Here is a 25,043-nt window from a genome sequence, read left to right as displayed (position 1 = left end):
TTTCTCGGAGGAAGATTCTGTGTGGATGACCTAGCCCACGGGCATTTATACCCCATAGATTGCCTCACATTACAGACAAAACCCGTGTTCTATTAGTTTTGCACACCCTGGTCTACAGATAAAATGACGATGTAAAAAAACGGGGGTTATTTCGTAGATTGGTTTCAATGTTCGGCTTTGCCGTCAACTCAACGCGCTTCCCCACCTAGTCATGCTTGGTACAAAGGTTCGATATTTTACTTATACTAATGAGAATAGGAAAACTCCTTGGTTTCAATAGGGGTGCAGTGGATAAAAAAGCCTCAGAAGTTGGCTTTGCTGCTAAACTTGTTATTCATTGTACCAACTCCCTACTACTATCAACTGTGTCTCACTCAGACGAGAACTGAAATGGCGAGTTTTACCGCCTGGAAAACCTATCTTGAAGGCTACAGTCCATGTAACTTCCCAGAGTTAGTCGCTCCCGAAACTAGCAAGCCAGGCTTGGCGTCGGTTTCAACCTCTCTGAATGAGAGCTATGACAGACTGGAATCTTTCGCAAACGAGCATTGCAATAATGATGTCGCCGCAGTATTCTGCGCAGCTTGGACTCTTGTTCTCCGGGCATATACTGGACAAGATACAGTTTGTTTTGGGAGAGCAACAAGGAGCGTCAATGCCTGCCGTGTTGATTTCACTACGGACAAATCGACTTTGAGGATCCTTAAGACACTTGAAACAGCTTGTTTGGAAAGGCTACAGGCTCCAGGTGTCCCTGTCTCCCAGTTATCGCAGGAGACAGGGGATTTTATCACATCTTTTTTTAACACGTGTGTTTTGTCTCCCAATCAGCAGAGAGCCGGACAGGAAATAGACTCGGCTGGCCTTGACATGGTAAGAAGACCCCGTTCAAATACACAAGATAATAATATTCGGAATCTGATAGAAATTCTGTAGTTCGGCATTGTTATCATTTTCGAATTCAAGGAAAATATCGCTAGTGTAACTATTAGGTATCAGACATCACTTCTACAGGAGAACCAAGCGATAAGTGTCATGAATGCTCTTGGCCAAGCGATAAGCGAAATCATCAACCAGAAACACCAAATTGACGACATTTCTCTCTTAAGTGCCACGGAAAAATCCCAAATTTATTCGTGGAATGCAAATCTAGCTCATCATCCGGGCTATCGCGTTGATGAGCTGATTAGTGAGCGCTGCCAACTTAATCCATCGGCGTTGGCAGTGTCCGCGTGGGACGGCGAACTTAGCTATAAAGAGTTGGATGAGGCATCCTCCCGCCTAGCTCAACGTCTGACAGCACTCGGTATTTGCCCAGAGATATTTGTACCTGTTTGTTTCGAGAAGTCCCGATGGACTATTGTCGCCATGCTTGGGGTGATGAAAGCTGGCGGCGCGTTTGTACTACTCGATCCATCACATCCTCATAAGAGACTCCTCGACATCTGCAACAAAGTGTCGGCCAAGCTCATCGTTTGTTCAACTCATCATGCCAAATTAGCGGCGAGTCTGGCGCCTTTCATTGTCGAACTGGGAGACAACGATGCAGAAAGGAACTGGCATACGGAAGACATCCAGAGACCGGACGCTTTGGTGACTCCCGGAACGGCTCTGTATTCTGTATTTACGTCAGGTTCGACTGGGACGCCAAAAGGCGTGGTCAGCGAGCACTCATCGTTCCTTGCAGCTATGCCGACATACATCAAATCTCTCGGACTTAATCAGGAATCACGGGTTTTTCAATTCGCGTCCTATGCATTCGACGTCACAATCTTTGACACTCTTATGACTCTGACTGTTGGTGGGTGTGTATGCGTGCCCTCGGATACTGAGAGATCCAACGATTTGGCAAATGCAATCCAGCACTTTCGAGCCACCCATCTGAGTCTGACTCCAACGGTTGCACGGATATTAGATCCTCAAGATTTTCCAACACTGCAAACTCTAACTCTCGGGGGTGAGAAATTGGTGACAAGCGAATTTTCTAAGTGGGTAAACCATGTTCGTGTGGTTCATCTTTATGGAGCGACTGAGTGTTCTATGATGTCAATCCACTGCATCACAGGAACTTCGTCCAATCTCCAGACGATAAATCACGACACCGGAAGTGCTTGCTGGGTGGTTGACCCGAGAAGCCATGAAAGACTACAGGCCATCGGCGCGATTGGAGAATTGGTGATTGAAGGAGAAATCGTGGGACGCGGCTATCTAGATGATGCCGCACAAACAGCAGAGACGTTCATTCAGCCTCCAGATTGGCTGCGGGAGCTGCGCGGAAACAACTGCAACAAGAGCGTCAAAATATACAAAAGCGGTGATCTGGTTCGTTACGCTGCCAATGGATCGCTTGAATTCATCTGCCGTAAAAACACGCAGGTCAAGCTTCGTGGTCAGCGCATCGAACTTGGCGAGGTCGAGCACCATCTCAAGTTGGCCTTTCCAAGGGCGAGATTTGTTGTTGCAGAGCTTGTCACGATGCCCGACTCGTCGCGCCCTCCTATGTTGATGGCATTTGTGCGACCTGAAGATGATTCCAGTTCAGATAGCATAACCGGAGGCCGTGGATCAACCTCGACTGCCATATTTGCCGAACCGACTGACGAGTTTCGTTCTCTAGTTCCAGCCACACTATCAAAATTGCAGAACTGTCTACCCTCTTACATGGTCCCTTCGGCAATCATTCCTTTGGCCGTCATTCCACTAACCGGCACAGACAAAGTTAACCGCAGGCTCTTGCGACAACTCGCCGCCGAACTACCACGAGAACAACTGGAAAGATATCAACCCACTGTGCGATCCTATCGCGCTCCGACTACCAACGCCGAAAAGACTTTGCGAAAATACTTTGGCGAGGTATTAAGCCTTCCGCTGGAGCAAGTCTGGGCTGATGATAATTTCTTCTCACTTGGCGGGGATTCTCTCACGGCCATGAAACTAGTTTCAATGGCTCGAAAGGACAATTACAAACTCATAGTTCAGAACGTTTTTAAAAGTCCTCAGCTGTCTGACCTGGCGGGTTTGATCCAAGACAAGAAGAGTGAGGATGACGAAAAGCCGGGACCGTTTGTGCTGGTCGACAAGAAACAGGACGTCATCAGGGCAGCAGCTCAGCAGTGCCATCTTCCCAGGAGGGCCATTGAAGACATTTATCCGTGCACATCTCTCCAAAAAGGCCTCATCTCGGAGACTATGCGTGATCCCAGTGCGTTCATCGCCAGGCTCGAACTGCCGTTACGTTCTCACATCGATATTAGCCGGTTGGAGCAAGCATGGACTGCTGTGGCCAAAGCCAATCCTATCCTACGCACGCGGATGATCCTATCTGCCTCCCATGGCTTGTTACAAGCTGTGGTACGGGACAATATTCCGTGGACAGTATCGGACAATGCTGAGTGCGAAGACTTGGTTGTCGACATTGGCAAACCCCTGGTGCAACTGGTGCTTTGTCGTCCTGCGCCAAAGGGGCAAAGCCAAACAAAGCTAATCCTTATGATGCATCATTCCATCTACGACGGGTACACCTTGCCCCTGATCATCAAGCAACTGAGGACAGCTTACGAAGGTGGTTTGCTCGACCCTCGACCAGTCAGTCCATTCATTCGCTATCTGGCATCACTTCCAAATTGTGCCGACTACTGGATTCCAATACTGAAGGATCTCGAAACCCCTGCATTCCCAGCTTTGCCTTCCAACGCTTATCATCCCTTGCCAAACTCAACGGCGGTATACGCCACGCCCGTCTCTAGGCCCAGCGCAAACCAGTACACATCAAATACGTACGTGAGACTTGCATGGGCCATGACACAATCTCACCATCAAAAAATTTCCGATGTCTTCTTCGGGACCGTGGTATCCGGCAGAAATGCACCAGTTGATAACATTGACCTGATGACAATTCCAACGGTGGCAACAATTCCGTGCAGGGTAACCCTGGACACTGACAGCGTTGTGGAAGATATGCTTCACAGAATCCAGAACGACGCCACTGAGGGCATCCCATATGAGCAGTTTGGACTTTCGAATATTAGCAGATTGGGAGAATGCCCAGCCCATGCTTGTTCTTTTCAAACATTGCTGGTCATGCAGCCCGCTGCAGAGTGGGATACCGACGACTTTTTACAAATACCCAAGTCGGATGCCAATTACAGAGCTGACGCAACTTATGCCATCAACTTGTTTTGTGAACTAGAGGCGGAGAGGCTCGAGGTCACGGTGCTTTATGATGAGAAGGTGGTGCACAACCTCGAGATGCAGCAGATTTTGGACGATTTTGGGGAGGCCCTGCGCTTCATACGCCAAACCCCTGCCGGCGTCGTCAGAGACGTCCTCAATGTACTCAGAAAGAGTCGCAAGGAATGATCAAACAAGGTATTTGGTATTGATGTATTGGCCGAAGGCGCTGAATCTGTGCCTCGTGAGGAACTGAGGCCTGAACTGGACCGAGTTACTGCCTTCCATCAGCTAGCATTAGAACAATTGTGTCACACGGAAATGGGCTAATATCACACGGTTACACAAGGGCTACGGTCACGGGATTAGGGCAGAAGGTCCTCACCGACTTCTTGTATAAATAGACGGCTTTGGTCCCTCAAGGCCTTGAGGAAAACCAAGGACCTTTGATACCAAAGACTGTTATTAGATGAATTGAGTAAATTGCTCCAAGCCCTCTACTGAGCCCTTGTCACAAATTGTGCCAACAAACAGAGTGCCTGGCTTACTAGTAATTTGCTATATTGATTATTTACAGAACAATGACATGATGCCGGATGATTGTAGTTTACTTTGACTGGTTTAGTCCTGCCAGTTGAATTGATAGTACATAAATAGCCAAACTTCCTATCGTTTTTCACAGATCACTAGCTCTCTGCTCGGCGTCGTTACATGTTTTGGGTATCATGTACGACAATTTGTTGGAGATTTTTGTCAAGGATGGATTGATTCACACGATTTCACTGATCTAAGTCGTCTCTGCTTAGTATTTGGTTGCTCGTGCAAGTATTCTGTCGGCTGCCTATTCTGGTGCTTATGTACTTGTTTGGTATGTCCATGGATGGCTACAGGTCTTGTAACGACAAACTTGGTGTAATTCCATCTGATTCTCATTTAGCATATGTGAGCCTTATCAAGAGAAAATTTCATAGCTGGGCAGCCATAGAATACTCTACGTAATAAATACTCTAGAAGCATTGATGGGTCGGTTTGCAGCCGGAAGCTATTATGAAATGCGCATAAAGAAGCATTTAACAACCAAAATAATAATCTCAAAATTACAGGTGTCTCCTGTATAACAAATGAAATCTTCTATCTTAGGATTCCATCGATCCCCACATCGAATAGAAATTTCTCTGCTATATCTTAGCCCGAGCATCACCCAAGTCAATTGCTCTATGCCAGAGCCTCACCATCCTCCACAGCGACAGTCATTGACATGATTTCCAACGCTTCTGTTAGATCTGGATTAGTTCCACCGATCCCGAAGCAACTTGATCTCCACATCGTCAAGGTTCACGGCGACGAAGCGATCAACCCAGCGAAGACGATCGCCGCAGTTGCCCGTCAGCGCCATTTCGAAGCGAGAAAGGAAGTAAGCGAGAACACAGCGCAGCTCGAGATATGCCAGACTACAAATCCAGACGACGTCAGATAAACCTCTCTTTTGTGTAACAACACCAAATGCCAGATACAATGACTTACCTTGTACCGATGCATTGGCGGGGACCTCTGCTAAAGGCAACATTCCACTTATCCAGTCGCTGTGCTTCATTTCCGAGCCATCGTTCGGGGATAAACTTTTCTGGGGAGGGAAAAATTTTCTCGTGAAAGCTGATGGATTGCTGAGATATTGAAACAGCTGTCTGATTGCAAGTCATGATTAGCGCACTGTTGGCGTCTAGGGAAGGGTTGAATCCAATAAAACCAAGTATGGGATCAATGAAAACTCACTCCAGCAGGAAGGTAAACGGAACCCAAGGTCGTCCCACCCTCCGGCACAATTCGGGGCAAACAACCTGGAACTGGAACAGAAATACGAAGAGTCTCCTTAATGACAGCGTTCTGGAATATGCAGTTAGAAAGGTTCAAATTGTTTAATTCTGACTTGCTCAACACGTGGAGTAGGGTTTAAAAAGCCAATATGACCATGGTTTTCCATACGTACCAGATACGAAAGATTTTGAATCCTGATGTAATCAAACATGTCCCTTATAAATGGGGCATTTTCATCCAACTCCTTCACGAGCTTGGCGTAAATCTCCGGCGACGAGAGGATGTAGAAGAACGCACAAGCGAGCGTATACGAAGTCGTGTCGCTACCGCCTGCAACAAAATTAAAAATGTCCTCCAAAGGATTCGGTACAACCTTGTCCTTTGCCGAATCATTGCCATCCATGGCAAGATAGCGCTTCATGTGAGAATCGCGCAATTCCTGGTCTTCTGCCAACTTTTGTATGCGCATGTCTTCGTCGTTCCAGTCTTTACAATACTATACGCAGAGACGTTAGTGATTCTTGTCATCTTGTCAGGTCCTTATCGGGTGCTGGGCACACCTTCATAAAAGTCGTGAATGAGGCATTGAACTTTGCAAAACTTGTCCCGGGGATGAGACCCAATAACATGGCTGGCAGAGGATAGCTGACAACTGAAGAATGAGAGAGAAAGCGATGGATTTTTGTCAGCTACAACTCTGAATGATGGAGGGTTGAACAAGTCTTACACAGCCAGCTTTGCGTCATGAGCTGCTCGAATGCTTCCAAAAACGGATGGTATCCGTCATATTCGATGAGTGAGATGTCATGTGAATAGAGATTGTGGAGAATCATGGAAGTCTAGCAAGCTCCTGTCAGATGGCCTGTAGACATTGTATTTGGGGCGATCACTTGGCCTTGGAACTAACGCTCAATGTTCGCAAGACTTTTACCATGTTTACTGCCTCGCCAGTTTTGATGTGTCCCTCCATTTTGGCAGCAGAAGACAGCAGGTCTTTGTGAAGCTTTGGTGCCAAGTCGTTAATTGCTCGTTGTGCATATAATGGCGCCAGATGCGAGCGATAGGTGCGATACTGTGCTGGATCAATCATGGCGTCCAAACCATTGAAGTACTTGTAAAATGAGTCACTCTTTCTCCATTTTGACCCAACTTTAAATATTCTAATAGAATCAACGTTAGATCCTGTCAATAGATTAAAATCTCGGCTGCTTCCTTACGCATCGAAATTCTCTGGCTGGTTCGTGTGCACAGAGTTTGGACCAATACGAATAATGGGAGAATCTGATGCGTTAAGTATGCGTGGAACGGGCAGTTGGCTGGAATAGCGAATCTTACTGTAATATTTGTGTAAAGCGCCAAAGCGCTTGGAGTATCCTTCATCTCGTATCCAGTTCCAGTAGAAGGCATAAAAGTTCGTCAAGGCTGCGAGTTTGGGCCCGGGAATATTTCGAAGAGGGTGGAAATATAATCTATAGACGCCGGTGGTAACGGCAGGGAGGAGCACAGCGGCAAATGCTGTGAATATGATCAAAGTCCATGAGGCTTGTAGAGGCTGAGGCAACCACTGCCATATCTGGCCTCTCTCGCTGATGGAGAGGGTAAATGATGTCGTATCGTTGTTCTCCATGAGTGACTCGTTAGACAATTAGGCAGTGTAAACTCTGTCAAAGTGTGAGCTAGCTGTTATTTTAGGAGTGAAAAGGAGAGGGAAGAGGCAGTTGAAAGAGAAGAAGATATGGCAAGTTCTGTGGGTCTTACAAGTTGGTCATCAGATAACCCCAGCTTCTTCAATAATATTCCTCGAAGCACGTACTATTCTGTCTACGACCACAAGACCTGATGTCAACGAAATGTTGACCCCGGGGCAGGGAAAGCGACGAGGACCGAGCGGGCGAGGGAATTAACCGAGTCGATTTCTGCTTCTATCAGGTCTGTTGTAGCTATCGAATTTGAAGCTCGTTTGACCGAATCGATTGAAGATGCTGGACGGTCGGCGGCAGCTATCACGATATATTTACACGTCAGCAACTCAAACCATAGTCTTATTAACTTGTTGATGAGAGGTTTGGGGAGGGTCTCGTTTATCATTTAAAATAAGCAGAGGCAAAAGCCGGGCCAATGACGCAACTTTATTGCCAGGAGTGCTTCTGGGTAATGCATAAGGCAGGCAAAGCTCTGATTCCTCCGACCAACGCTTTCCGTGTTTTCCTTTACCGGAAGAAGTCCAAGTGGTAACAGCTCAAAGAATGATTTCGTCATACTTTAAATTTCTGGATTGCCTGACCCTGAGAGACTTGAGGCTTCCCACGAAGCAGGCGGACGGCAGAAGAGCTGAAACCTCGTTATACGCGTCACAGTGAGAACCTGAAACGGAAGGCCTACTTTTTAACGCATTAACGGAACGGAAAGGGCCTGCTTTTCAACTAGAACGGAAAAAGCGTCGTAGATGCTTCCCGATGTTGACTACAGTTAAGGCTGTTAATTGATGAGATTTTTAGATATTTATAAACAGCGTCTAATTTCCCTCATGGATAGCTTCTATCCACGGACTCATCCGCTTTTAAATTCAATCCATAGCTTTCTTCCGTGACACGAGTGTTGCGCCAAGTCTGTAGATCCAGCTCTGCCCGGCCCAGAGCTTCGACGCCGGGCCAGTCCGATGTTTGCAAACCTCTATTCGCCCGGCTGTAGTTGCCACGGAGAAAACAAATACATGGGCCTGTTGTTATTTTCTCTTCTTTGATTTCGATAAATGATTTTGTGATACCCATGTTCAATAAATAACGGTTGAACCCCTCATAGCGCACTTGAAACTGGCTAAACGTGGCCTTTCTACAACGTCACAAACAATGTACGAAATAACAGCGCAAGTTGTATATGCTATGCTATCTAGATCGTCTTGTAATCGTAATGGTATGAATTTTAAGAAACAAATGGAAGGAGACAATATTGAAAATGCTGTCCACAAGTCTCGCCACAAACAAGTTATATCCCGTACTTGCTCGTTGACATGTGGTTGGTAAACTACCAAGGGCAGAAAAGTTGCCAAGAATACAACTACAATTTCGCCTTCTTTTCAGCTTCCATCACCAACTCTTCCGTCATTTTTTCCACCCTATCCGCCAGGTCCGAGGCAACTAAGCCCAGGGTACGGTATACTTTCCGTCGCAGAGCACTAGGAGTCCGCGACACAGACTCAGCAATGTTCACAACCACATTATTCTGGAACTCGTCGTCTCGCAAGACGGGCAGGGACTTCCAGAATTCTCTGGGAAACTTATAGTCTAGCTCATTTGGCTGCGACCATTCGCTCGAGGTCGTTTCAGAAACCCATGCCGAGTGTTCCTGGCTCTTCGGTTCCGGACGCACCGAGTCCTTGGCCTTGTTATCCTCGACATTTTGTCTGGGCTGATTCGCTGGTATCTCGAGGTTATGCGGACCCAGTCGATGTCTCTGCGCGTCCGGGTAGGCGAAAAGACGTGCCTGCAGCATGGGATCCTCTGAGGGCTCGACGCCAGGAACGAGGTGTGAGGGTGAAAACGCTAGCTGCTCAATCTCCTGGAAGTAGTCCTTTGGACCCTTCTTCAACGTCAACTTGCCGAAACGCCTTGACGGAATGACAGGGATGTCGGGCGGGTAGTTGCCCAGGTTCCAGTGCTTTGTCACATCAAGAATGTTGAAACCCAACTTGTGGGCATCTTCGGGGTCAATGACCTGTACGTTGGCCGTCCAGCTAGGACATTCGCCCCGTTCAAGGCTCTCATTCAGATCTCTTGTCGCGCTTTCTTGGTCGTTGGGAGCCAGTTCTTTGGTCTGGCTGCCCTGCTCGAAATTGGGACCCTGGTCGGATGACAGGAACCAGTGGACGTATTTCCATGAACCGTCTGGTTTGACCCATTTGTATGCGTGGCCCACGTAGCCGCTCATGCTGCGGTAGTCGAACATGGTTCCAAAGTCGCTGAACTGGAACATGACCATGTGCAGAGTCTCATGATTGTTGCATACGAATTCCCACCAGTTGCTCGGGTTTGTGAGGTTCGTCTTGGGGTCAGGTCGTTGCGCGTGGACGAGGTCGGGAAACTTGATTGGGTCGCGAATAAAAAACATGGGGATGTTCAAGCAAACCCAATCCCAGTTTCCTTGCTGCGTGAAGAACTTGACGGCCAGTCCTTTGACGTCTCTCACTGCCTCTGCAGAGCCGCGTTCCAGAGCCGTTGTTGAGAAGCGAACAACACACGGCGTCTTCTTGCCGACCCCAAGCAGCATGTCGATGTCGCAAATGTCGGAAATGTCATCTGTGACCTAGATGGTTGGGAAAAAAGCGTCAGAAAGCCAGTCAAATCATGGAACGTCGCATGTGGCCATGTGATGGTTACCTCAAACTCTCCATACGCGCCCGCGCCTCGCGCATGGACTGCTCTTTCGGGAATCTTTTCGCGATTGAATTGCGCCAGCTTATCGAGTACATCATAATTCAGACCCGGGCTACTTTGAGGACCTCGATTGTCCTTGAGAGTCGCGTCGTGAGACCCTTTGGTCTCAGTAGAAGAGTTGTGAGCCATTGGCGACCTTTGCAGCCACGATCAGAAAAACTGTGAGAAAGAATGGTGAGTTGAGATCAAAGCCGACGTTCATCAAAAGCACAGAAGCTACCTCAATACTCTGTTGCCAAGGTTTCTGGGGGGTGGATGAGATATATTTCGAAGCAGCGCAGAATTGGAGGCGGGTTGCGTCATAAGCCTTGATTTGGAAAACCATGGGTTTCTCGATCGACCAGTTTATGCAAGGAACGTCGCACAACATAAAAAAGACATGTACAAACGGGGGTTCAATAATCCATTGGTGAACGTCTCTCTGCCTGTCTGCCGACAGACATTGATGTCACGGTGATGGAGAGAATGTGCAATCTTTTCAATGACTTTATGAAAGACTCTGTGTATTTAGGCTTTACACTGTTATCTAGACTCAAAGTGTCATGCACTACGGGACGCCTGCCCCGACATTGATGTTGGCTCCATAGACCGGGTGAGAGTCTTCGCTGAGCAACCACACAATCGTACGCGCCACTTCATCAGCTCCACACATTGTAAGGCCTTGGCTGGCGTACAAGGCCTGGATCTCATCCAGGGACTTTGCATTAGGCTCGAACTGGGGCAATAGCGGCGTGTTTGTGATTCCTGCTGCCCGTTAGATGTGGGCGACAAGGTCAAAAGTGACAAGGGGCTTCAGCTTTACCTGGCGAGACACAATTCACCCGAATGCCCAGCGGAAACACATCAGCAGCGACGCATGCAGTGAAATGCACACATGCCTGCTTGGATGTGCTGTAGGCATAGACGTCGGGCATGTGAGAAAAGGCCGCGATACTGGCCACGTTGACGATGCTGCGGTTCCCTTTCGGCAAGTCCGTCATTGCCCGGACTTGGGCGCGCGTGCAGTAAAAGACGCCGTCGAGGTTTACTTTGAGAATGCGACTCCAATCTGCATCTGTCTCTGCGAGGATGGTTGGCGTCGTGCGCAAGCCCGCCCCCTGTGCGACACCAGCAATATTCGCAGCGCCATGCAGGTTTCCATGGGACGAGACAATGTCTCTCAGCCACTGGTTGACAGCTTCCGAAGAGGTGACATCCAGTACTGTGCATTGGACCAAAGTGAGTGAGTTGATTTCTGTAATGGACTTCTGCAGAGAGCCAAAGTTGGCGCTGGACACATCGGCGACGCAGATAACGCCAGCTCCGCGTTCGGCCAGCAATCGACAGGTCGCGGCACCAATGCCGGAGGCGCCACCTGTGACGGCAAATATCTTGGCAGTGAGGGATGCCATGGTGTAGAAAACGGGATATAGGGGGCTGTACAGGTTCGAAACTAAGAGGGCTCGGGCTATATTTTCTACGGGTTCGTAGCCACTGATAAAGGACTATTTTGGAAAATATTTGCCCATTTTCCGCAACTACGGCTCACAGTCATGACCGGAAGTTGTTGCCGACCGCAATTGGTTTTCAGCGAGTTTCAACGTCACAACTGCTCGCAACTACTATTCAGTCCACCCGATGTCGCTGTGGCGAGTGTCGGCCCCATCTCGTTGATAAAAATCAACGAATGTGGCACACAGAACAGCAACGTTGCCTGTCAGCAATTACCAGACATCTTTTATAACTGCGCTTACTCGGTGCGAAGCGCGTAAGCATGAAATTATCAGATAGAGTTCAGTGCTGAGAGGGAGGGGGTATAAGAACTTTGCCGACTTTTGGAGCATCAGGCAGGAGGGAGTGTATGTACATGGAGCCAGAGCTATGTATCCATTCCGAAACTTGAAAAAAAAAATAAGCTTAAACAGAGCGAGTGAATTTGCCGCGCACTTCAAACTCAAATGCCCGGTACTCAATTCTTCGACAAGTATCAGTGCCATCATTTTGTGTCAACACCGGTCATTTCTCATTAACACCTTCATTAGTCATCGGACGATATGAGTATTGACTTGATTATATCCACCAGTGTAGACGCAGCCAGGAATCACAACGGATATCCAAAAAAACGCAGGGGTAAGTGGCGCTGTCCTTAGCATTCCGAATTTATGAACCAGAAGGTTATATAGCAATTTGTCACAATTGACACACTACGTATAGTTTTCTGGCAGAAAATCGCCATTTTTAGCCATTTTGGGATCACGGAAAATGACAAGGTTGTGTTAGACATACCAGTACATTCTCACAACTTTTCTTCCTTGTCTTCACGGCTACTATTTGGCTACATGGCTACGTTACAACTGCGACATCTATTTTCCCTCCCGCATCTCTCTTTCATGACGTGTTCAACAACGTTTTCAAAAGCGCGTCCAGACCATAGGACGGCGAAATACCCTGCCCTCGTCGCACATCAACCAACACTTCATGATTGCATGTTGCTTACTACAGTTCACACACTGATTAAACGTTGAATGTATCAGCTACTCGCGCCCGCAGCCGCCTTGGCTCTAGGCGTTGCAGTCTTTCGCTCGCAGCCGAACCAGCACCAATGCCGTTGCCGACCCTCGGAACCCTGCTGGCCGAGTGCGGATCAATGGGACATCTTCAACAAGTCGATAGGGGGAAACCTGGCCAGGATTCGACCCGTTGCCTCTGTATGTCATGGCCCAGAGTACGATGCCGCTGCTTGTACGGATTTGTCGAGCCTGGCACGCGACAGCGGATGGCGAGCCTCTAACCCCGGTGAGTCTCTCCCGCTTCCTCGTAAAGTGATGCAGTGTAAGAAGACTAATGAGCTCATTCCCTCCATGAAGCAACCCTGCAAGACTGGGTATGGGAGGGCAATGGTCTCGCTGAGGAAATTTGCCATGTTGTCACGTCCCCGGAGAAATCTCAACAATCCGCCTGTCACCAAGGCAGGGTTCCTCTGTATTCGGCAACGGTTCAATCTACCACTCAGATTCAATCGTCGGTCAGATTTGCCAAGAAGCACAATCTTCGTCTTGTAGTGAAGAATAGTGGCCATGACTGCGCTGGACGGTCGAGTTCTCCCGACTCATTCCAAATACATACCAATCTGCTGAAAGGAATCACCTATCATGACAATTTTGTTGCTCAGGGTTCCGCTGCCAGAGGCTCCGGACCTGCGGTCACGATGGGTGCTGGAATCATGCATTGGGAAGTGTACAGCGACGGCGCGAAGAACGGCTACACCATTGTTGGAGGCGAGTGTCCAACTGTGGGCGCGGTGGGCGGATTCCTGCAAGGCGGCGGCGTCTCGAGCTTCCACAGCTTCACAAAAGGCCTTGCAGTAGACAACGTCTTGGAATATCAAGTGGTGACTGCCAATGTATGTGTCCCCCCATGTCTCACGCTTCAGGTTCTCCCTCCCTTTGGTCACTATGATGCTAACGAGAATTCTCAGGGTGAACTCATCGCAGCAAACGAAAATCAGAATCGAGACTTATTCTGGGCTTTGAAAGGAGGAGGAGGTGGTACCTTTGGGGTTGTTGCTCAAGCCACAGTTCGCGTGTATCCTGATGATCCTATCACAGTCGCCGCCATAAGCATATCGACGTCTCTCACAAACAGCCTATTTTGGACTGAAGGAGTCAGTGAGCTTCTACGTCTCTTGAGCATTTTCAATCAGCAGGGATTTCCGGGTCAGATCGTCGTCATGGGTCCAAACCAAGGTTCTCTGCAGGCCACGTTGGAATTCCACTTTCCGAACACGACCGACGAATCATACGTAAATGGATTGCTCAATTCACAAATGAGGCCTCTGTGGGATCATAAAATTTCGACAAACTTGTCTATCAGGGTGCAGAAAAAGGCAAGTTCCGAGGTTCGACTTGGTCCAGATACTTATCCACCGCAGTACGGGATTGTACAAGGATCTGTCCTGATCTCTGCCGCACTTTTCAATTCTGCGGATGGTTCCCCTCTGATTGCAAGGAACTTTTCCAACTTAAACCTGGGACCGAATGATATTCTTTTCACTAGTAATCTTGGTGGTCGTGTCATGGATAACAGCGATATTGATATCCCCCTCCATCCATCTTGGCGCTCTGCAGCCCAGTTGGTCACTTTGGTACGCGCAGTCGAACCGTCAAATAAGGGGAGGCTGTCCGCTTTAGAAACACTTCACTCACATGATATGCCAATTTTGTACTCACTAGAGCCGAAAAATAAGGTATCGTATCGTAATTTGGGTGATCCCTCCGAGAACGAGTTTCAGAGTAGATACTGGGGGTCAAACTACAAGCGTCTCGCCTCCATTAAAGAAAGATGGGACCCGGACGAATTATTCACCACTAGACTCGGGGTAGGAAGCGAAGAGTGGGATACTGAAGGGATATGCAGAAAGTCTATTGGCCTTGTGGCTCGAGTTAGTGAGCTGCTCCGACTCTCGAGTAGATAGATATTAGGGGGATTTTCGCCTTTGATACAGCAGGTAGATATAATAGGTTCATATCGATAATATAGAATGTCATTGAAATAAACCTGGAATTTCGTCTATAAAGAGCACTAGTTTGGGATATGATGTCTGAGTCCACAATGTGCGGGTATGACGAGCGGAATATTGGAGAAGATGTTTTATAACCAAAATATCTAGGCTATATATATACAACCTGTCACAGACCAGAACGTTTGAATTCGTCAACTTCATCTACTATATCGAAATCCTCCTCACACTCCCACCATGGCCTCTCCTCGAGTCATCGATATTCGTTCCTCTCATTTTGAAGACTTGCTTACAGACCAGGTATTGAGTGGCTTCAGCAATGACCCAAAAACTCTCCCTGCTCAACTCTTCTATACGAACGAAGGACTGGAGCACTGGAATCACCATTCTCGCCAGCCTGATTTCTATCCCCGGCAACAAGAAATTAAAATTTTAAAGCAGAGAGGAGATGACATGGCAAGGTCTATTGCGGAAAATAGTGTCATTTTGGATCTCGGTAGCGCGTAAGTGAATTTATCATCTTCTCTCGAGTATATAACAACACTGATGGACAATAAATGTCAAGAAACCTTGAAAAGGTGACGTACCTTCTCGAAGCGCTGGAAGCTCAAGAGAAAAACGTGGCCTATTTCGCTCTCGATCTCAGCGCATCGCAGCTGGCCTCCACGCTCGATTCTATTCCCACCGACAAATTCCGCCATGTCCGCTTCACTGGACTGCATGGCACATTCGAAGACGGGCTGCGTTGGATCAATGAGACGCCTGAAATTTGCGACTTGCCACACTGCGTGCTGCTGCTCGGGCTCACGATTGGTAATTTCTCACGGCAAAATGCCGCAGCGTTCTTGCACAATATTGCCAAGAATGCTTTGCAGGGCAAATCAAGAGCGCAAAGCTCCATCGTCATGAGCCTGGACAGCTGCAAGGTGCCAACCCAGGTTTTGAGGGCTTACACAAGCGACGGGGTCGTACCGTTTGCATTGCAGGCTCTCACCTACGCGAACACGCTTTTCCACGAAAAGACTAGGAATGGAGTCAACGGCTGGCAGTCCTCTTGCAATCTGGACCCAGAGGACTGGTACTACCTCAGTCAATGGAACTTTGCCATGGGGAGACATGAGGCTTCACTGATTCCACGATCAAAAGACATTAACCTGGGACCCTTGCTGAATGACATAGTTGTCAGGAAGGACGAGCAAGTTCGTTTTGGATGTAGCTACAAGTACGATGCTTCGGAGCGTACGGAGTTGTTCACGGCGGCTGGACTGAAAGATGAGACGGCTTGGACAGGAGAGAAGTGTGATGTTGCAATTTATGACTTGAAACTAAGCTAATTCTTCATGTATTCAATTAATTCTTCAATAGCCAGATGTCCTTCTCACTTGAAGCAAATTCTTGAAAAGTACGAGGCGTTGTACCAGTCAATTCAAGCACGGTCTTATTGAGTCTTTCTTCCCCTCCTGCTCTGACTATCAAGTCCATCGAAGCGTGCATCTGTGCATCCTCGAGCGGCATACCGTACTCGTGCATTTTCTCGGCGAGCTCTGATTCTTGGAGTCGGACATGATTGATCTTTCTATTCAGCTGCTTCGAAAGAGCCTCGGCAACCTTGACTCGCTTGTCAGTATCTGGGGATGCATCTCTCAGTCCTTTGCATGAACTTACATCATCGTAAGTGAGCAGTTCCGGTCCGAGCAGAATAGGGTCAATATTTTCTTCCACATCTCCCTTCAGCGCACGAAACGCGACTCGGGCGATGTCAACCACGGAGATGAACGGGACTTTGCCATTTTCCGCTGCCGAGTAAATCTTGTCTTCTTTCCTAATTGCCTTGCACTGGAACTCGTGTGGAGAAGAGAAATTTTCTGACATTCAAATAAGATGACTTAGTACGGCGTGTTTGCAAAAACAAAATACATCGCGTGGGCTAGATCCTCATACCCATGAACCATGTTGGTCTTAATACCGTGTAATGGATTCCCTCCATGGAAGCCAGGTGCTCATGAATTTGCCCCATAGCAGGAGCGCCTCGTTCCAACATGCTTGCGCTTAGCAGCACAAATCTCTTGACGTCTTTGAGCCGGGCATGATTGATGAAGGCGTTTACAGGCGGAGCCAAGTCGGCTATCGGCGGAGGAACAAGCCAGACAGCTGAGATTGGCTGCATCCCATCTTTGGGAGATAGGACATTTTCATAGGTTGTATCATCTAGCCAATCAAAGCGCAATTGGCGGTACTTCGAGTCGGGACTGCAGGAGCGAGACGCTATGGCGAAAGGCAGGTTGGCCGCATCGAGGAGAGCAGCAATGTGACTGGCCGTCTTGCCACGTCCTCCAGTTAGTAGAATAGTCATTTTTCTTTTCCGAGATGGAAAACAAATAAAGCGATTCTGGGCTTAGCGTAGGTCAACTTGTGAAGATGGTAAAAGGCAGTAGATGTCTTGAATCATTTTGGCATGATATTACGACGAAATTGTACTATTATATGTAGATATCAGCTCACAAAGTTGACATTTGAGTCATGTCTAGAATATTTCCAACTTCTGCGACTTGGAGAGCTTGTTGGTCTCGTAGATTCTCTAAAAGGAAGTATACCTTCTTCGCGTTGCGTTGGTTCTATCGCCAGCAATTCGACACTGATGCGCAAGGTCTCAGACAGAATTTTCCTTAAGACGCAGCTGATGCCGCAGAAGAATTCTTTCCAAGGCCCTGGCTGCTTTTTGCCAAGTTCCACCTTGGTTACAACAGCACCGCATCTACCGTTGGAATTGGTGGATATTTATCTACGAAATCACTCCGGGGCAGGTGTTATTTGCCGCACCTAAGGCGCGGCCAGCCCGACCCAAATGGCTCTAGAAACATGCACCTTACAGGCCTGTAACATTTTGCTTACATGGGTTTCTCACATTTTCAGGCGTCATTAGGATAAGGGCATCTACACGCTTGCAATATCATGTCCAACTGTATGATTCCCTCTGGGACAAACGGCTAATCCGACGAAACAAACCATTTGAGGCGAGCTCATTTTGAGGACGGCTAAGCTTGAAATTGCATCCGCCATCTGACATTACGCTTGAGGTTTTGAGCTGGAGTTATCAATTCTTTATGTCAGACTCCCGGACGTACTGTTCGAAAGCGGCAACCTCCTGCCATATCGGAAAGGTCGAAATCTGTGTACGTTGTCAGGAAAATGACTTCCGTGCAAAGATCCACCCCCCGAATCTACGCCGAGAGAATGTATCCAACAGATGGCCTCTGTTTGCAACAACTCCGAAGGTAGCTGCGGCAATCATTGAAGGTATACTGCATTCTCGGGAGCTCCGTGGCCAGCCCGATCGCTGCTGGAGTTCCCCCTAAAGACTGGGAAGACTTACTCAATCGCACCAGCTTTATTTCTTTTTATCCAATATAACCCGAGTCGGCTCCCCGATCCGCATAATTGTTGTCACTATGAGCAATCTGACCTCATCATGAAACACTCCAAATACCTCCTTATTTAACACGAGAGTATACGATCATATTCATTATCATAGGAACGAATCTTAACCTTGCAAATATTATTTTTGTTTTGTTTCTCTGAGCATTGCAATCAGTGTTGAATTTCATCTCTTCGCCTCGAATAAGCGCATTCCCTTCTCACATAATACTCTGGTTTACGATGCAAATTGACGAACGAATCGGCCACAGTGTTTATGAGACACTCAGTCTCATCTTGGATTTCCCGAATGACGACCAGAAGCTTTGGTGGCATAGCACGGCGCCCATGTTTGAAGCTATGCTTCAGACCGCCGGCCATACCATCAACACACAATACCGACATTTGGGGATATACAAGAAGCACGTCATCCCATTTCTGGGCGTTTATCCCACGAATGACAAGGAACGATGGCTAAGCATCTTGACGAGATACGGAATCCCATTCGAACTGAGCTTAAACTGTTCCAACTCTGTTGTTCGATATACATATGAGCCCATCAACGCTGCAAGTGGGACACAGAAGGATCCGTACAACACACTAGCCATTTGGGAGAGTTTACAGAAACTCGTACAGATCCAAGCAGGAATTGATGTCGAGTGGTTCAAGTACTTCAAGCGAGAGCTCACTCTTAATACGGCCGAGTCTGCATATTTATTCGACAACGGTCTGGCAAAAGATGAGATTAAGACGCAAAACAAGCTAGCCTTGGATCTCAAAGGCAGTCAATTTGCACTAAAAGTATACATATACCCTGCGTTAAAGTCTCTTGCTACGGGTAAATCCATGCACGAGCTCATTTTCGGCTCTGTGCACAAGTTGTCTCTGCAATATAGCAGTATCCGCGCAGCTTTTGAAAGGTTGGAAGGATTTGTTATATCACGAAATAGTCGTGCACAAACTGGTGACTGTGGCGCTCTACATCCACGGCTTTTGTCGTGCGACCTGGTCGATCCCGCCAAGTCTCGCATCAAGATTTACCTCCTGGAGCAGATGGTGTCATTGTCCGCCATGGAAGACTTGTGGACACTAGGTGGACAACTTACCGATCAATCGACAATGGATGGACTCGATCTCATCCGCGAGCTTTGGGATCTGCTTCGGATTCCCCCAGGTTTGCGGAGTTATCCAGAGCCGTACCTGGCCTTGGGGAAAGTCCCAGACGAGCGACTCCCATCCATGGTCAATTATACGCTGCACCATGATGATCCCACACCCGAACCCCAAGTGTATTTCACCGTGTTTGGCATGAGTGACTTGGATGTGACCAATGCGTTGACAGTCTTTTTTGAAAGACGCGGATGGAGCGAAATGGCTATAAAGTACAGAGCCTTTCTTCAGAAATCATTGTGAGTATTGTCAGCATTAAAGATCGAAACCAACAATCCGTACTCATATAATTCTTGCACAGCCCACATGACGACCATGAATCACTGAATTATATTCATACGTACATTTCGTTTTCATACCGTAACAACAAGCCATATTTGAGTGTATACTTGCACTCGTTTGAAAGTGGGAATTGGCCGGTTTGTAAGTACTTGTTTGGATATCCGTTGTGAGGAGTCACCGTGAACTGACTTGAGCCACTTGCTTGCAGTGCCAGATGTTCCTGTGGCTTTCGATGCATTCCGTCGTGAACCCTCTCCGTACAAGAAAATACAGCTTGGTCTTGATTAGGTTGCTACGGGGGAGTCATTTTAGTGATGAATTACAAATATACATCATGCCTTGGTTTTAGGTGGCATGGTCAATAAGATCATTTGATTCGTAAATACGATTTAGCATTGTTTGGATATATTAAACTCAAGATAAGATGTATAAACAATAAATACCGAGCCCTGAAATTTGATAGTAGAATGCGAATATGCCAAAGCGAGAAAACAATAGAAATAAGTCTGCAGCATTTGCGTCCATCGATTCACCAAAAACTCACAGTGCTACAGAATTCATTAGTGTCACAAAAAGAACGCGGTCTAGTTGAACAGAAATTATACCCCCTTTTATTTCGTTGACAATTAGTCTAGGGTAGTTGCCTGCATCAATCATGTCATGTTCCAGTACAGTACCAAGTCATCATACTATCTAAAAACAGTATTCTGGCCAATTAGTCTTCCTTTCGCACTTTCCGTCACCGCAAAGTATTTCGGAAAATGTTTAGAAATAATGGATTGGAAATGAATATTTGATGCCTTGATGTGCGGGCAACCTCTAATTCACGTGAGAATGCTGAGTCGCATCACGTCATGAAACTACCTATAGAAGACCTCAAGGAACAGTGACCGCTATCCAAAACTAGTCAGAGGCCTTTGGGCTTTGAATATGCACTCGCCTTCTTTGGGAAAGTGGCTCCAGGCACGGGACATAAATGAGGTACGCATCCAGAATCTCAAGTTGAACTCCGTGAATTAATACGAGAATCGAAAAAAAAAAAAACGTTTAAGTACCGTAATTCTTTGGCGATAACAATCAAAGATCTCCACTCTCCTACACGCGTGCCTGTTCATATATATACTTTCGTTTGTAGTATCAAGAACAAGCACCAACTACATTTCCTCGCAACGCACGATGCCTTCAGATCAGAAAACACGCTGTATAGTAATAGGAGCCGGGTGAGCATATAGACTTAACAAAGCAGAAGAATTATCTCACTAACAATTGTGATAGAGTATCCGGCATCCTCATGGGTAAGATGGCTAAATTTCGAAAAGTTAGAGACCCTGGGCGATCTTGAGGACCTGACTGGAATAAAACTAGCCTATAAGCTACAGCATTACTTGAATGATTTTGTCGAGTTTCAGATTCTGGAAAAGAATCCCGACCTTGGTGGCACTTGGTACGAGAACAAATATCCGGGTTCGTTCAAGTTGTTCTAGTTCTTGATATGATTCGGAAATCTTACCAGATATAGGCTGCGCCTGCGATGTTCCTAGTCACTGCTACCAATATGCCTTTGCGCCAAACCCTTCGTGGTCGAAATTGTATGTCACCATTCATCCTGATGTAGGTATAACCCTAACTCTTCTAGATACTCCTCATCAGAAGAGATTCACGACTATCTCAAAAAAGTAGTCAAGCACTTTAACTTGGAACGATACATTCGCTACAACACCAAAGTCACCTCGGCCAAATGGACTGAATCAACTGGCACTTGGTCTGTGGGCATTAGTGATGGGACGACGATTGATTGCGAAATACTAATCAACGCTGGGGGCATCCTCCACCATCCTCAATTGCCTGACCTCAAAGGGCTCAAAAGCTTCGCCGGTAAGGTGGTACATACGGCTGCATGGGACTCTGGACTAGATCTAGGTGGCAAAAAGGTGGCACTCATCGGATCAGGATCCAGCGCAGTCCAGATTCTACCGCAGCTTCAGCCTGTATGCAGTTCGGTACGGGTATATATTCGCACTCCTCCATGGATTGCGCCCCCCATGGTTGATACTGAGTCGGAATCACCGAATCGCGACTACACGAACGACGAACAGGCATTTTTCAGACAAGACCCGGCAAAGTATGCCCAGATGCGAAAGGAGATCAACTCGAATTTAAATGGCATGTTCAAAGCCCTGTTTAAGAATTCTCCGGAACAGCAGAATTTTCGACAAATGCTGGAAACACGAATGCGGTCTCTAATAAGAGACGAAAGCCTGCAGGATCACCTTGTTCCCAAGTTTGAAGTAGGCTGCCGCCGCGTGAATCCCTGTGAACAGTTTCTTTATAGTATTCAGGAGAAGAATGTTACGGCCGTGTTTAACGCGATTGAAGAAGTCAAGCCACATGGGATCGTGTCTGAAGGCGTCGAGCACCCAGTGGACATTATTGTCGCAGCGACTGGATTCAATAATAGTTTCAGGCCACAGTTCCCCCTATTAGGCCGTGATGGAGTCAACCTTCAAGACATCTGGGCAGATGAACCAACTTCATATTTCGGAACCGGTGTTTCTGGGTTTCCCAATTATCTCACGTTTCTTGGGCCAAACACACCTATTTCCAACGGCGCTTTCATGGGTATGTTGGAATCTTTCTGGTAGAGTTTACTAATCCAACACACTTTGCAGGACCCTTGGAAGGGACGAGCGATTATTTCATCAGGCTACTTCAGCGGGCCATCAGATACGGAGCATCTTCATTCGATGTAAAACCCGAAGCGCAGGCCGACTTTGACAGTCGCGTCTGTGAGTTTATGAAGAAGACGGTGTGGACGGGGTCATGCCTCAGTTGGTGTAGGTTTTTTTTTGATACCCCAAAAATTTTGCATAATCTACTAACGCTTCAAAAGATAAGAAAACTAGGGATGGTAAGATTACGGCGCTATGGCCGGGCAGCTCGTTGCAGTACATGCAGGTCCTGGCTGAGGATAGATGGGAGGACTATAACTGGGCGTACAGAGGACGAAGATATGATTACTGGGGAAATGGGTTTTCGTGGATTGAGCAGCCAAAGAGCGACAAGTTGGGAATCCAAGAGCGTAAATCGAAAAACGAGATGGTGACAATTCCCAACATTGACGCCGATTTAGGCTTCTATATCACGCAACAGACACCCTTGCCGGAAGCAGACACTGAGGACTAGAGCGGAATCGGTCTTCTGCATTGCAGGGTACGCATACTTAACGGGGATTATTTTGTAGACTATGGCGTTATTTCGAAATATACAATGTTGCAGTCCGTGCTGATTTAAGTAATGACATGAGGAGATCGTTTCAATATAGAACGGTGGCATGCTTAATTTTCAATTCATGCTAAAGACATGTAACTCAACACTGTGAATCACTTTTAATCTTCACCATAGTTTTCCCTTTTTTACATGTCACACGGGTATCACGATGTCACGATGTCACGGCGCGTGCAGACCCTCGACCACGACGACAGTTATACAAGGGCTCGAAGAAATAGTGAGAGGCCTTGGGCGTCTGTCGCCCCAGGCCGAGACTCACCGCTGCTTTGTATACGTAACATATTTCTGTCCACAAGGACCCTTGATAGTAAAGGAAGTTATTAGCATGAATAGAATTCTTGTTCCCAGCCCTTGTCAAAGTCAAAGTGCTGTCTATAACGGCGGCTACTCATCAGGAGTTCACCCCCACATCAATTCATATGATTTAGCCAAGAAGCATAGTATCTATGCCAATGACAGTAATGGCGGTGCTGGTCAGGTTCAGATGTTTTAGCTATGCAGACATCCTTGACACACAAACCCGAGGAGGAATATAATGAACGCACCTGGGTTCCTATTTTGGTCCACAATAGAAATAAATGATACAAAGAAGCTCAACCCATGGTCAAGCCCTGTAAATCTTTAGTTTCCGATTGATTCTGGCCGCCCGATGCTTCATGGGCTTTGTATGCAGCATTACCTTTTTTAAGATGCGACAGGATCAATGCAATCCACCGGCGAAGTTTCATCTTCATCATCTCAACAAAGAATTTTATCAATAGTTTAATGTTATGGATACAAAGTACGTTGGCTCGTTTGTCCATATCGGCTCAAGGGGGAAGCAATCCTGAAGTTCTTGCCTACTCGTGTGATACGTCTCCTGCCCAACTAGCACCATCATTCCCCTACTCCTCTGCCAACTCTTTCAATATCTCAATTGCCTCGTTTTCCCTCCCAAGAGGAACAAATAGATGATCATGATAAAATCCACTGACGGGGTTCACTCCCATATTCTTGGTTGCCAGCCTGGTCGCAATCACCGCCATAAACCCTACCGCCTCCAAACTGGACGTCACATCCAGCGTAATCATCTTGCAAGGAAAGAAGTACTCCAGGCCGTGAGATTTGGCGTAATCAAGGCTCGTTATTACGGTGAGACCCTCCGCCTCCCGGAAGAAGAGCTGAATCGCCGACACGGGTGGTAACTTTGCTTCGTCTTTGACGGTCGCGAAAACGTAGGTTGTAGGGTGAAGGATGGTGCTCAGTGTGGCCAAGAGCTTTGAAAGTGACTTTTCTCCAGGATCTTGCATTGGCGCCGACATTTTGCGGGTGGATTTGAATGGGTGACGATGTATTTGGCTGCCGTTGCCCCCTTGGTGCCCGTATTTGGCAGAAGAATAGTGCAGAACGGGTGAAATAAATGGCTCATTGAGTTAGCTGCCCATCAGATCCATATCGACCTGTCAAGTCAAATTCTGCAGTATCTGACTGGCCAGGATGGTGGTGCCAGACTTGTCTGTGGCGTCCAAGGCACGCGCGAGGGTTCCAGTCGAGGGAGTAACTTACCAATCATCGTTGAACCTTGACTCTTGCCGACTTTTCATTCGATTAGTCCGGTATTTCCATATTGCAGGTTAGATATGAGGATAAAATCTGCCGCTTTTGCTACCCAGTTCAAATGAGACGATTCGACTTCTGAGCATCTGTAAAACAATTGGGGTATCAAGATGAACGAATGCAAATTTTTCCAAGCCAGATTCGCTCATTAAGCCTAGGTAGTTTTATGTAGCTTGACCAACTGCCTAGGTACTTGGTAGTCATAGGATGGCATACCGCTACTTACAGCTTCTGCATGTTACCACCACGACCTCTTACCCGTACGGTTCTTCCATGAATACCCAATTCGTAGAATGAATACCCGTGAGTGTCCGCGGCTTCTCAATTCTATACCCCAACGATAACGAGGCCCACGGTGAACGGACGGTTGGGCGCGC

General features: G+C 47.3%; 10 protein-coding genes across 10 annotated transcripts; 5 read left to right on the top strand and 5 right to left on the bottom strand.

Moving 5' to 3' along the window:
- Positions 1-870: 870 nt before the first annotated feature.
- On the top strand, positions 871-4,359 carry lpsB (D-lysergyl-peptide-synthetase subunit 2; the record flags this gene model as incomplete). Its single annotated transcript, XM_014685466.2, has 2 exons — positions 871-873; positions 937-4,359. The coding sequence occupies 2 exons, from the start codon at positions 871-873 to the stop codon at positions 4,357-4,359; spliced, it is 3,426 nt and encodes a 1,141-aa protein (XP_014540952.2).
- A 1,099-nt stretch (positions 4,360-5,458) lies between these two features.
- cloA (Cytochrome P450 monooxygenase cloA) lies at positions 5,459-7,612 on the bottom strand (the record flags this gene model as incomplete). Its single annotated transcript, XM_066130584.1, has 8 exons — positions 5,459-5,621; positions 5,695-5,855; positions 5,944-6,054; positions 6,158-6,481; positions 6,546-6,637; positions 6,713-6,824; positions 6,893-7,145; positions 7,203-7,612. The coding sequence occupies 8 exons, from the start codon at positions 7,610-7,612 to the stop codon at positions 5,459-5,461; spliced, it is 1,626 nt and encodes a 541-aa protein (XP_065986666.1).
- Positions 7,613-9,042: 1,430 nt separating this feature from the next.
- easC_2 (Catalase easC) lies at positions 9,043-10,547 on the bottom strand (the record flags this gene model as incomplete). Its single annotated transcript, XM_014685468.1, has 2 exons — positions 9,043-10,287; positions 10,362-10,547. 2 exons carry the CDS (start codon positions 10,545-10,547, stop codon positions 9,043-9,045), a joined length of 1,431 nt encoding a protein of 476 aa, XP_014540954.1.
- Positions 10,548-10,965: 418 nt separating this feature from the next.
- On the bottom strand, positions 10,966-11,809 carry easD (Chanoclavine-I dehydrogenase easD; the record flags this gene model as incomplete). Its single annotated transcript, XM_014685469.1, has 2 exons — positions 10,966-11,162; positions 11,221-11,809. The coding sequence occupies 2 exons, from the start codon at positions 11,807-11,809 to the stop codon at positions 10,966-10,968; spliced, it is 786 nt and encodes a 261-aa protein (XP_014540955.1).
- Positions 11,810-13,605: 1,796 nt separating this feature from the next.
- easE (FAD-linked oxidoreductase easE) lies at positions 13,606-14,871 on the top strand (the record flags this gene model as incomplete). Its single annotated transcript, XM_014685470.1, has 2 exons — positions 13,606-13,800; positions 13,876-14,871. The coding sequence occupies 2 exons, from the start codon at positions 13,606-13,608 to the stop codon at positions 14,869-14,871; spliced, it is 1,191 nt and encodes a 396-aa protein (XP_014540956.1).
- Positions 14,872-15,153: 282 nt separating this feature from the next.
- easF (4-dimethylallyltryptophan N-methyltransferase easF) lies at positions 15,154-16,250 on the top strand (the record flags this gene model as incomplete). Its single annotated transcript, XM_014685471.1, has 2 exons — positions 15,154-15,419; positions 15,482-16,250. 2 exons carry the CDS (start codon positions 15,154-15,156, stop codon positions 16,248-16,250), a joined length of 1,035 nt encoding a protein of 344 aa, XP_014540957.1.
- Positions 16,251-16,337: 87 nt separating this feature from the next.
- easG_0 (Agroclavine dehydrogenase) lies at positions 16,338-17,269 on the bottom strand (the record flags this gene model as incomplete). Its single annotated transcript, XM_066130583.1, has 4 exons — positions 16,338-16,381; positions 16,434-16,524; positions 16,582-16,781; positions 16,858-17,269. The coding sequence occupies 4 exons, from the start codon at positions 17,267-17,269 to the stop codon at positions 16,338-16,340; spliced, it is 747 nt and encodes a 248-aa protein (XP_065986719.1).
- A 1,304-nt stretch (positions 17,270-18,573) lies between these two features.
- On the top strand, positions 18,574-19,743 carry dmaW (Tryptophan dimethylallyltransferase 1; the record flags this gene model as incomplete). Its single annotated transcript, XM_014685473.1, has 1 exon — positions 18,574-19,743. One exon carries the CDS (start codon positions 18,574-18,576, stop codon positions 19,741-19,743), a length of 1,170 nt encoding a protein of 389 aa, XP_014540959.1.
- Positions 19,744-20,958: 1,215 nt separating this feature from the next.
- G6M90_00g054440 (uncharacterized protein) lies at positions 20,959-22,965 on the top strand (the record flags this gene model as incomplete). The annotated part of the gene is made up of 7 exons (XM_066130582.1): positions 20,959-21,002; positions 21,058-21,077; positions 21,106-21,246; positions 21,302-21,371; positions 21,419-22,401; positions 22,452-22,616; positions 22,673-22,965. 7 exons carry the CDS (start codon positions 20,959-20,961, stop codon positions 22,963-22,965), a joined length of 1,716 nt encoding a protein of 571 aa, XP_065986899.1.
- A 989-nt stretch (positions 22,966-23,954) lies between these two features.
- G6M90_00g054430 (uncharacterized protein) lies at positions 23,955-24,371 on the bottom strand (the record flags this gene model as incomplete). The annotated part of the gene is made up of 1 exon (XM_014685475.1): positions 23,955-24,371. One exon carries the CDS (start codon positions 24,369-24,371, stop codon positions 23,955-23,957), a length of 417 nt encoding a protein of 138 aa, XP_014540961.1.
- Positions 24,372-25,043: the final 672 nt, after the last annotated feature.

The sequence above is a fragment of the Metarhizium brunneum genome, chromosome 3, assembly GCF_013426205.1.
Source record: "Metarhizium brunneum chromosome 3, complete sequence".
NCBI lineage: Eukaryota > Fungi > Ascomycota > Sordariomycetes > Hypocreales > Clavicipitaceae > Metarhizium > Metarhizium brunneum.
Note: the sequence above shows the minus strand (reverse complement) of the source record. Positions and strands in the feature narration are given on the sequence as shown.